The sequence below is a fragment of the Pteropus vampyrus genome, unplaced genomic scaffold (genome assembly GCF_000151845.1).
Source record: "Pteropus vampyrus isolate Shadow unplaced genomic scaffold, Pvam_2.0 Scaffold236, whole genome shotgun sequence".
Classification (NCBI taxonomy): Eukaryota; Metazoa; Chordata; class Mammalia; order Chiroptera; family Pteropodidae; genus Pteropus; species Pteropus vampyrus.
In genome coordinates this window covers 1,919,065-1,929,495 of record NW_011889017.1, presented here as the reverse complement: position 1 = coordinate 1,929,495, position 10,431 = coordinate 1,919,065, and the positions used below count along the sequence as shown (strand labels likewise).

The 10,431-nt window shown below is 38.8% G+C and overlaps 1 protein-coding gene across 1 annotated transcript in view; it reads left to right on the top strand.

Annotated features, from left to right (window-relative positions):
- Window positions 1-10,431, top strand: part of COL4A1 (collagen type IV alpha 1 chain) — a 92,643-nt gene that overhangs the window by 44,595 nt on the left and 37,617 nt on the right. Inside the window, exons 18-23 of the mRNA XM_023519771.1 lie at window positions 2,258-2,342; window positions 2,703-2,738; window positions 3,207-3,371; window positions 6,500-6,595; window positions 8,642-8,725; window positions 9,211-9,281. Of these exons, the coding sequence (XP_023375539.1) occupies window positions 2,258-2,342; window positions 2,703-2,738; window positions 3,207-3,371; window positions 6,500-6,595; window positions 8,642-8,725; window positions 9,211-9,281 (537 nt within the window). The remainder of the gene's footprint in view (window positions 1-2,257; window positions 2,343-2,702; window positions 2,739-3,206; window positions 3,372-6,499; window positions 6,596-8,641; window positions 8,726-9,210; window positions 9,282-10,431) is intronic.

Below are 10,431 nucleotides of genomic sequence, written 5' to 3'. Positions count from 1 at the left end.
GCATCTCTTAGGACTTCTAAAAGTATTATAAAGATGCTTAAATGAGAACATTAGATATGAAAGAATTAATTTCTTTGGGTTTTTCAGCTAATATAAATTAAATTAATCCTCAGGGTGATCAGAATTTATCCACCCAATGTTTTAAAGTAATATTGGATTTTAAGGAGAAAGAAAAAACCATAAATATCCTTTTATTATGACATCCAATGCAAATTTACCTAAAAAAAACCCCAAAATGTTTTTTTAAGAAAATATATTTAGAAATCACAAGCTTTCATATCATTTTATTTTATTTGTTTTTATTATATTGAAAACCATTGTGTACTAATTCAACTTCCAAATGACTATTAAAGTTGTCTGAGGGCGCGTGCAGTCAACAGAACAAAATTATGAGCTCATTTGTAATGTGAATAATTGGGCTCACATTTATATTTTGTAGAAATCCTTAATTCCATATGTCACACTTATGCAAAGCAAAATGAAATGTGCTTGCTTTTGTTATAACAGCGCTTTAAGCTAATCACAGTACTAAGAGATTATAAGATACTTAATACTAAGAGAGAGATACTAAGGAGAGGTAACTCATTTAAGTGTACAGTGGGCACAATCTCTATTTTTCCAGAAAAAAATAGTTTAACTCTTTTTTCTGCAAGACACTCTTTATAGTTTAAAAATACAATATAATTTTTAAAATGCTAAAGTTATTTTTTCTTTTGTAGGGAGACAAAGGTGAAGCAGGTCCTCCAGGCCCACCTGGAATTGTGAGTATGAATAATGTTTGCTGGCCTGTGAGAGCGTTTGAGATGAGCAAAGGAGAGGAGATTGGGCCAAACACCTGCATATGCCACGTGCTCCACAACATTCCTAGAATTACATTTTTATTTAAAGGGGCTGCATATAAATTGAAATAATGCTTTATATTTTGTATGGAGTAGAGTTTAATACTTACTTTTTATTATATTTTGATAATTTCTGCATATCCTTGACCACTGAAAATGAAAAGATTTACATGTGGTTAAGAATATTAGCAACATATTCTGAAACTTTTTTATTTTAAATAATCCATTAAGGAAAATGTTAATAAAAGAACAGATCGTCCATAATTTGAATATTCTAGTAAACAATTTTTGTTTATGCAAATAACATTTTAATACTCTTTGTCCATATGCATATTTTTACATACTTGCAACTAATGCATGTAACATTTTTTGAAAAAGAACATTTTCACGTTTTCGAGTTATCTTAGGATAATCATTTTTAGTATCCTGTCAGAGTGTTGTGCTATAATTGTTTTAAGCGTTTTGCCCCCAATTTTTTTTTTTGAAACAATGAAAATGTTACTGTAATGCTCTTGTACGCTGCCATTTTTGCACTTGGTGATGAATAGTTATACATGACATTTTGCGTATGTGTGGGTGGGAGAGTTTTTGAATAATTTTTCCTTAGGCTACATTTCTTAGAATAAGATTATTGGATCAAATTATCAAGCTTTCTTAATGCTTTTAATATACTTCATCTATACTTATGATTTCATATTCCATATTTGTGATCCAGCAGCAGCATTAGAATAACCTGTTTTTACTTTAACCTCATCATCAGATTTTAATAATATCCAGTAATTTAATTCCAACAACGAAATTACATTTTAAGGGCAAAATGCAACATTTGACTTGGTAATTTTCCTTGAATTTCAGTAATTTATAACTGAATCAATTCGCTTCTTTTTAATGAGGCCAACAGTCCATTCTTTTTGTCCTATATCCCTAGGGCGTTAAGGAAGTCCCCACTTTGGACCATTTTTTAAAAAAGAAAGCGGAATACCTCTTCTAGTAAAAAAAAAAAAAAAGTGTTTTGTTACTTGTTGCTTGAGGAAATTTAAGGGTGTTCTCTGATGATGCTTTTTAACGTAGAATATTCATCTTATGGCTTATATGAACACTTAAGAGATGCCAAACCTAAACCTCAGAATGAATATTTTTCTAACTTTTCCTCATTGGTAAAGTGCCTGCCAGGCAAATTATTACAAAAGGAAGCAGAGATGCCAGGTAAAGTTCTTTCCAAGGGGAGTATTAGATAACATTCATTGTACATGTTTTTGACTTCCCCTCCAACCTCTTTCCCCGTTCCTCCTCCTCCACCACTACTTCGCTTTCACATTTCTTGAAATGATATTAGTTTCTTTACCCATACTACTGTAATATACAGTACCAGCCCCTCCCATGCCACACGATGATCCATCTTGTGTTCTGTAATTCAGGTTATCGGCACAGGACCCTTGGGAGAAAAAGGCGAGCGGGGGGTCCCGGGACTGCCAGGATCGAGAGGAGAGCCAGGCCCCAAGGGTAAATTCCTTTCCTTTTTTTTCCCTCTTTCCCTGCTTCCTCCTCCATCCTCCCTGTTCTTTCTCTCATCCTTTCTTTCTCTTTCTTCCATTTTGGACCTGTACTCATTCTCATTTTGAAAACCTGTGCATGCCTTATAAGACCATGCAGTGACTGAGTCTCACTTAAGCTTGTGTTTCATTGTCGCGCTGGCTTTCCAGGGGCCCTTCTCTTGGCATCTCTGCAGCTACATCTCTGTAGCATTTCCACAAGTTCAGACTTCCTTGTTCCCCTTGAGCAGGGGTACTCGTGAGCACAGAAATAAAAACCATAAATCACAGGTGAACCAGGTTTAGTTTGTCCAACTCTTTCTCTTTTTAGGTTTCCCAGGATTACAAGGCCAACCAGGCTCTCCAGGTGAGCATCCTTAACCGATTTTTAAAGAATATTTGTAAAACTCTGTAGTTTATATTCTGAACATATTTATCATGTGCATTAGATATTTGCATAAAATGGCTAGCAGTTTCGTTGCACATTTTTCTAGTTATGAAAGCAAGATGTGTTCATAGGAAAGTGTTTATTTTGTAAGGTACGGGTTAGCATGTAGTTAGGTCTAAACATGTATTTAATGAGTGGGACTTTTTATATCTTTTCAACAAGTCACATCTACTCTCTCTGCCTCTAATCTTTTCCTAAAGTGAATGTGTAGGAGGCATTCGACTGTCAGCATTTATATTGTACGAAGCCTACCAATTCGATTTGTTTTTACTTGTCCAAGTAGTTCCTAGCCATTTTACCTCGGACAGAGCTAATAAAACTGGTTTGTGCTGTTGACGTTAAACTTGTATTGTAATTATTTACATGAGATTTTTGTTCTGGTTTCAGGCATCTCAATCCCAGGGCAGCCTGGTGCTCCTGGCTACCCTGGTGAAAGAGGAGAAAAAGGTGACCAAGGATTTCCAGGGCTGTCTTTGCCAGGACCAAGTGGAAGAGATGGACCCCAGGGCCCTCCTGGGCCCCCTGGAGCCCCCGGACGACCAGGCCACACAGGTAGGTTTCCTCTAGAACCTTTTCGTGCAAGTGAGGGCAGGATGCCAGAGCAGAGCTAGACCTGGTTTTGAAGAGCGCTGCAGAGTTCACATGCAGTTCAAAAGGCTGGCACGGCCAGTGATTTATGAATTATTTATATCCCACTTAGGTATCTTTGCAAAAGTAGTCGTGCTACAGAAAGGAATAGTAAAGATCAAATCATAAAAGTGGTTTAAAGAAATAAGAAACATGTTAAGCAGCTCTGAGCCTCCTGGCATCTAAAGCTAAAAAGCAAATCAGTTGAGTTGTACAGTTTTTACTGAAAATGGAACGTATTCTACTTCATCTAGAGACACAAGCTAATACCAAGACACAGACAGACAGACAGACACACACACACACACACACACACACACACACTCACACTCACACTCACACAAAGGAGGGATTGTATGGGTACAGACCACGCAGTCTATGTAGTAACCATGAAGGACTTCAAATTTGAAAGGTACTTTGCATGGATTTTCCCTACAACCTTCATCAAAGCTAAGGACAGAATATCAAAGTCTTGATTTAGTTAAGGAGGTCCTATGATCCTGCAGTAATATCAGTACAAAATGCAAGAACATTTCAGAGGATTTAAGTTGCCAATGGAAGTAAGTTCGGATTTCCAAAGCAGGTCCTACTAATCCTCCTGGGGGTGGTGGAAGATGGGTCTGTATACCTTAAGTACCAGGTGGCTTATGTACTGGAGTTCAAGCACATCATCGTCCTTTTTTCTCTTGGTGTCTGAGAAAAGGTTGTGAGCATCAGAAGGACCTTTAGCTCACTTATTCATTCAACAAGTATTGGAGGGCCTACGATAGGCCAGGCGCTGTCCCAGGAGTGGTGACGAAACTCACAAAACCATCTTGCCCTCCTGGAGCATGCATTCTATGGGGGAATGTATACCAAATACATAAGTAAATTTTATGGTATGTAGGAAATGCTAAATGCAGGTTGAATGAAAATAAGTAGGGAAAAGCTTACAATATGGAGTGGTAGTGGCGAGGCTGGGTGGGTCGTGGGGTTGTAATTTTAAAGAGTAATTGGCAAAGACATGAAGCGAGTGGGGAGCCATGGGGAAATCTAAGAGAATATTTATTTTTGGGGTACTGGCAATTGTGCCAGTACTGAAATAAGAAAAATTTCATATAAAGATATGAATTTTCCACTACCGTTAATTGAGTAGGATGTGTTGGCCGAACACATTGTGATATCTGCCATCCCAATGTTCCAGGTGGCCCTTTTTAGCCTATGTAAATTAAGTGATTTACAGTCACAGAACATCAACAGAGAATTTATAAATGAGATTTTTATTCATATTTACAATGTATGTTAAAGAGGCTACATCTTAAAACTAATTGCCACCTTGGGACTGATCAATCGTCCATTAACCACGCAATGTAGAGGTTTCTACATCCTGGTTCTGCTCCTGTGTTCTCCTCGCAGATGTGGCAGCCAGCCCTAAACCACCTGTGACTGCAGATGCCCTCGCTAAATAGGCAGTGTAAATGTCAAATCTGAACTTGCCTTTTAGAACTCCTCAGAAATAATCATATTATTCTTGCTTGAGACAGAAAATTGTTTTAAACTGGTTTTGATGAGAATGTAAAGTTACTTTCTTACCGGGGATGTGAAAAGATTCTGGTTAAGAAGAAGCCAAGCAGGAGGTATGTTCTGGAAAAGAAAGTAATAATTTATGTCTGTCAATATTCATGAGGCTACTTTTTTAGAATCAGGGAGTTCATATACCCTTGGCTTGCAGAACTGTGAATACCAGTTTTTTACAGTCAAGGAATTTAGGGACTGCTCTTTGAAGCATAAAAATGGACTCCACTTTGTTCAAGACTGACGGGATTCACAAGCCAGGTGGGAAAGGAGCCAGCAGGAGCCAGTGGACTCTGCGACAGAGTCATTGCCCGCCCAGACCTCCTTACCACTTACGTTTTACCGAGGGAAGCTAGCAACCAACCAACCAGCAAAGCAAGAATGTTTTCTTCCTGGACTTACATTCTTATACATTTGAAACTAACTTTTTCCTCTGAGCTCTAAACAGAGTCATAAAATTGGAAGGTTTTGGCCCTATTTTAGGCCTTTGTGTTCGGGAGAGAAAACCCATCATTGCCCATTTGATACCTTGTATAAAAGGGAGACAGCTGGACTGGGGCAGTGGGAAAGGTCGATCCTGGCTAATGCATCCAAGCCAGAGGGAGGGCCCCACAGCAGAAGGCACGGACACAGGTGTTCAGGTGACTGCTGGGCCAATCTCCTTGTCCTCTATCCCGATGAGAGGACAGTGTGTGTGTGTGGGGGGGGTGGGGGTGGTTGGGGAGGGAGGCAGGAGCTCTAGCTCACACATGTATGGACTACAATCGTGACGAGGATGCCCTGGCAGAAGCTGTAGGTTAAATCACTCTGTTATTTTTCTTCAAAGATGTTGGAGAAGGAAACATAAATGATCGTGGTGTGCATCTGAACTATAAAACAATACTTTTTTTTTTTTTTTGCTAGAACCCACAAAAGATAGTGTTTGCATTACCACAATTCATTTTCATACTTCTTCACATGAATGATGCTCGGAATTGAATAGGAATAATGAATTAGAGGCATTTCCCCACAGACAGTCTGCATTTCTAAAATAATGATTACTGTGCTATAAGTTTGCTTTGGAAAAATGAAGAATAAAGTGGCTCCAGTCTCTGCTTGGACTTCACAGATGTATGATGGTGGACAAACCACTTAGCTTTTTTGTGCCTCAGTTTCTTAATCTGTAAAATAAGGATGATGGTGTGTACTTTACAAGATAAAAATGAAATAAGGTGCAAGACAGGGCTAATGAACTAAAATATGTTTTAGATTTATGAAATAGAAATTTCAAAAGTGGTGGCTTGTGATGGTGAGTGAATGGATGAGATGCTGTGTGCTGGTCATGCTTTTCAAGTTAATATTCTGGAATTAATTGCAAGCAAACTAAAGCTGGATTTCTAATACTTACCGAATAACCTAAAAATAGTTTGGTTTTATAATAGAGATTGAATTATAGAGGTTGGAAATATCTAGCTTTAGTTAGGTGGGAATAATACTATAATTTAAAAAATCTATTTCAGATGGACTTGTGGAATGCCAGCCTGGACCAATAGGTGACCGGGGTCCTCCTGGAGTTCCAGGGCAGCCAGGACTGGCGGGTGAAATTGGAGAGAAAGGTAAGAGATTAGTTTTTCTTAAACAATGACTGTGCTTGGGCATATAACATCTTTCTACATACTCACTAGCTTTGGGTGAGTGTGTGTGTATTCTCCCTTTGTTTGGAACTCTCCAAGTCCATTTGAAGATGGGTCTCCCTACAACTCTGCTGTGATTTTTCTGCGGTTGGGATTTCGAGAAACAACTATCACCGGAATGCAATGGGAAGAGGTGGCCCTGATGTCAGAGTTACTGCCCTTTACCCTCTCCATGGCCAGCAGGTTAAACTCTCGGACTGATGTCTTATTGCCATCTTTCAGTTCAAAGTTTGAGAGTTCCCTTCTCAAAGAATGCACGTCTTCCCTTATAGCAAATCACAAATGCGTACATGGAATGCTCACCATCCTTCCGAGCTATGTACACATAATCCGTGTGAGCAAATCTGCTTCTGGTGGATCAACTAACTCCACCTTGGGCTCAGTTTTATCTTTAATTTTTTCAAGTGTTTGTCCTAACGCCAACACAGGACACATCATAATCCCGTCACAGTCTTGGAAACAGAGTAGATAATCACTGCACCAACTATCTTATCTTAGAGTATAATAAACAAAGGATAATCCAATATTTATATATCTCTTAGTACCCAGAGAGTAGGACAAATAGGAAGCTATCCCCCATATCTACCTCATCGAGTACCATTTCTGGCATTGGATTGCAAAGAAAATTTGCTCTTCAGAAGTCTAAAACACAAATGCTTCATGGGAAACAGTTTCAACTAACATCTTAGAATTTTGACAGCCACACAAGTTATAGAACCTTAGGCAGAAGTGATCTTAGTAGTCATTGTTAGCGGAGGAAAGTGGGGAGTGCCACCAATTAGAGGGGCATTTAGTTTCCAGTGAATCTCTCTAGTTGCCAGGTGTTTGATACTTTCTGAGATGGGGTGTTCCATTTTATGACAGAGCTAATGGTCAGAAGGTTCTTTGTCCTGAGATCTTGTTTATCTCTTCCCTGAATCCGAAGAGAAGCCTCTTTCTTCCTTTGTCTTTATACTCCTGCTAGAGAACCGTCATTCTGCCCAGACTGCAGTGTTAGCGCCTCTCCCTGCCCACTTACAGGCTTTCATGCAAAGGCACCCATGGAATCCCAAGGCACCCAGCACTTAGCTGGGCTGTTAACAGACTTGTGCACTTTTGTATATACATCCTTTGGATGAGCTCCTGTTCTGCCCTTGGGAAGAACACAAAATGAAGCAGTGTACCTTTCCCTGAGTTGAGGGACATGCGGCTGCTCAGACTGGTCCTTTTTCAGTTCCTAACAATGGGGTCTGCTGGAGTAGAGTGTGCAGTAGTGGTACCTGGAGCTGGGGCGTGCCTGTCAGGGCAAGGGGTCAAGAGTGATGCAGACCAGCCTCTATGACTTCCAAGCATGGGCTTCTCCACGTGCACTCTGCTCTGTTAAACCTGATTTGTGCTTAGATACCATACATTTTAAGGTTTAGGACACAGGTGTATTTAAGACACCTTGAGGCCTTTTAGCTTCGTTTGAAAGTCTAGACATAAGATGTTAGAATTTCCAAAGAAAGGCATTTTCTCCTATTTTTCTGTGCTCTGATCTTTCTACTTTTCGATGTCAGTGTCAGGTAAGAATTTGTTCTTGCTTTGGTGGCTTCTTATTCTCAATGATCGTCAGTCAGCCTGTAACATGGGTTTAATTCCAGGAGCAATATGTAAAGTTTGCTAACAAATGCTAAAAAATAATGGGAAGTTTTAGAGTTAGAGACAAAATTATAATGATCAAAACTTATCACACTGATAGGCAAAATTGAGGTCTGGATCACTTTTTAGTGATTTGTTGAAAATGTACCAGTGGTTACCTGTGAAGTGTGCCTGATGATAGGCACACAGTGGATTAGCGGCGGCAGCAGGGGTAGATAATTGAGAAAACACATATTTGAATACATCACTAATAAAATGGTGATGTCTTCTTTGCCCTTTTCTGGCACTATGCTGCAGAGACTTCTGTTTACATGTTATATATAAGTACCCCTGTGTTTCCTTTTTTAGGTCAAAAAGGAGATAGTTGTCTCATCTGTGATACAGAGGGACTTCGTGGACCCCCCGGGCCACAGGGACCTCCAGGAGAAATAGGTAAGACCTCAAATGTGAAAGGGACTTAATTTTCCACATTCAAAACTAAAGCATAATAATGAGAATGTTAGCCATACTTCCACGATTTGTCCATTTTGTTGGAAACTATCAAGGTGGCGTATAAATTAAGTGTCTTAAAATTTCCTAGTAAAAGGATAGCAATATCTGGTTCACTAGCTTCACAAATTTTGTTATCTCAAAAGAATTTAATTGAAAGTTTTTGCATGAAATGGCCCTGGGGTGGGTGAGGGGACTTGTAGCCATCCAGCTTCAGTGTTATTTGTATGCATTTGGAGTCACTTTTTCCCTTTCCGAGCCCATCTTGAGCATTTTCATTATTTCTTTCTTGAGATTCTTCGAATATCATTTACTTTGTATAAAGACCTTAATACCTTTGAATCTCGAAAAAAATTCAACAGCTCTTGAGTTATTAGAAAGTGTCTCATCAATGATGTGCTGTAATTCTTCCTCGTCTCTTATGATAGGTTTCCCGGGACAGCCAGGGGCCAAGGGTGACAGAGGTTCACCTGGCAGGGATGGTCTTGAAGGATTGCCTGTAAGTAAGACTTGCTGAGCTTTTATCTGTATTAGAAGTTGCCACCAAGCAAACTGAAAGGTATTTTTACATCTGCCTTATGTGGGAGTTGGTCGAGTATCTCTTTGTCCAGCAGTCTAGAATTACTCCCTGTGTCCCTCCTCACTCCTCCACCTGGTAATAAGCAAGACTGTTGGATCTAGAACTCGCATCTCAATTGCCTTTCTTCTCACCTGGTTAGAATTCAGTTACCACTTATCTATGTCCAGGTACAGCTGAATGCTGGTTTGTCACTTTTCCATAGGGTCTCTGGGAGATCTTGAAACCAATGGTGCCACCAAGAGTTACCTCATAGCTGCTACACTGTTGAGTTGAATTGCCCTTCTGCATGATCACTACTTATCATACCAGATAATTTAAAAACTTGTTATGTTAGTACATAAGTTAAAACATCGATAGTTTCTACGGAGAGATAGGGGAAAATTAACCTGTTTGAAAATTTGAAATATTTTTTGAAATTCTTTACAGATACATATTTTGAAAATTCCTATCCCCAACATCTGTCGTAAAGATGCCTTTTCAAATCTATAAATGAAATATCTTGATCATATGGACAGGAAACTTTTCAGTTAACCAAAATACTAGTTTCTTAGTTTTTCTACTTTGTTTTAAAAGAAGCCATTGAACAGAATAGTAATAATCTTAAATATTGAAGGATGTTATTTTATTGAATAGAATCTTTTCTATTTCTAAAGCTTTTAAACTTTAGTGTATTGTTTTCATATTTTCTTGGATCTTCTAAGTTCCGTAAGCATTAACCAGTTTTTACAATTCCTTTCATTCCCTTTTTTCTTTTTCTTTTTTTTCTTTTGGCATAAATTGAATGTCAAGTCTATAGCATTATTCTTTTTTTGTTGTAGTTCTTTAACATTTGTAATTAAAAAAAAAATATTACTGGAAGCTTCTATAAAGGCGGATCAGGGCAAAAGTAAAATGGGAATGAAACAGCTGGAATTCAGCAATAGTTTTCTCCTTTTGAAGTCAGATCTTGAGATTCTGCTTTCCAGAACTTCCCTGGGGCCTGGAGAGCGAAGTTAGAAGTCACAATTGTTTAAAATATTTCTAAATAAGTTGGAAGTTCACATAGCTGGGAAGCTCTGACTGTGGTGGG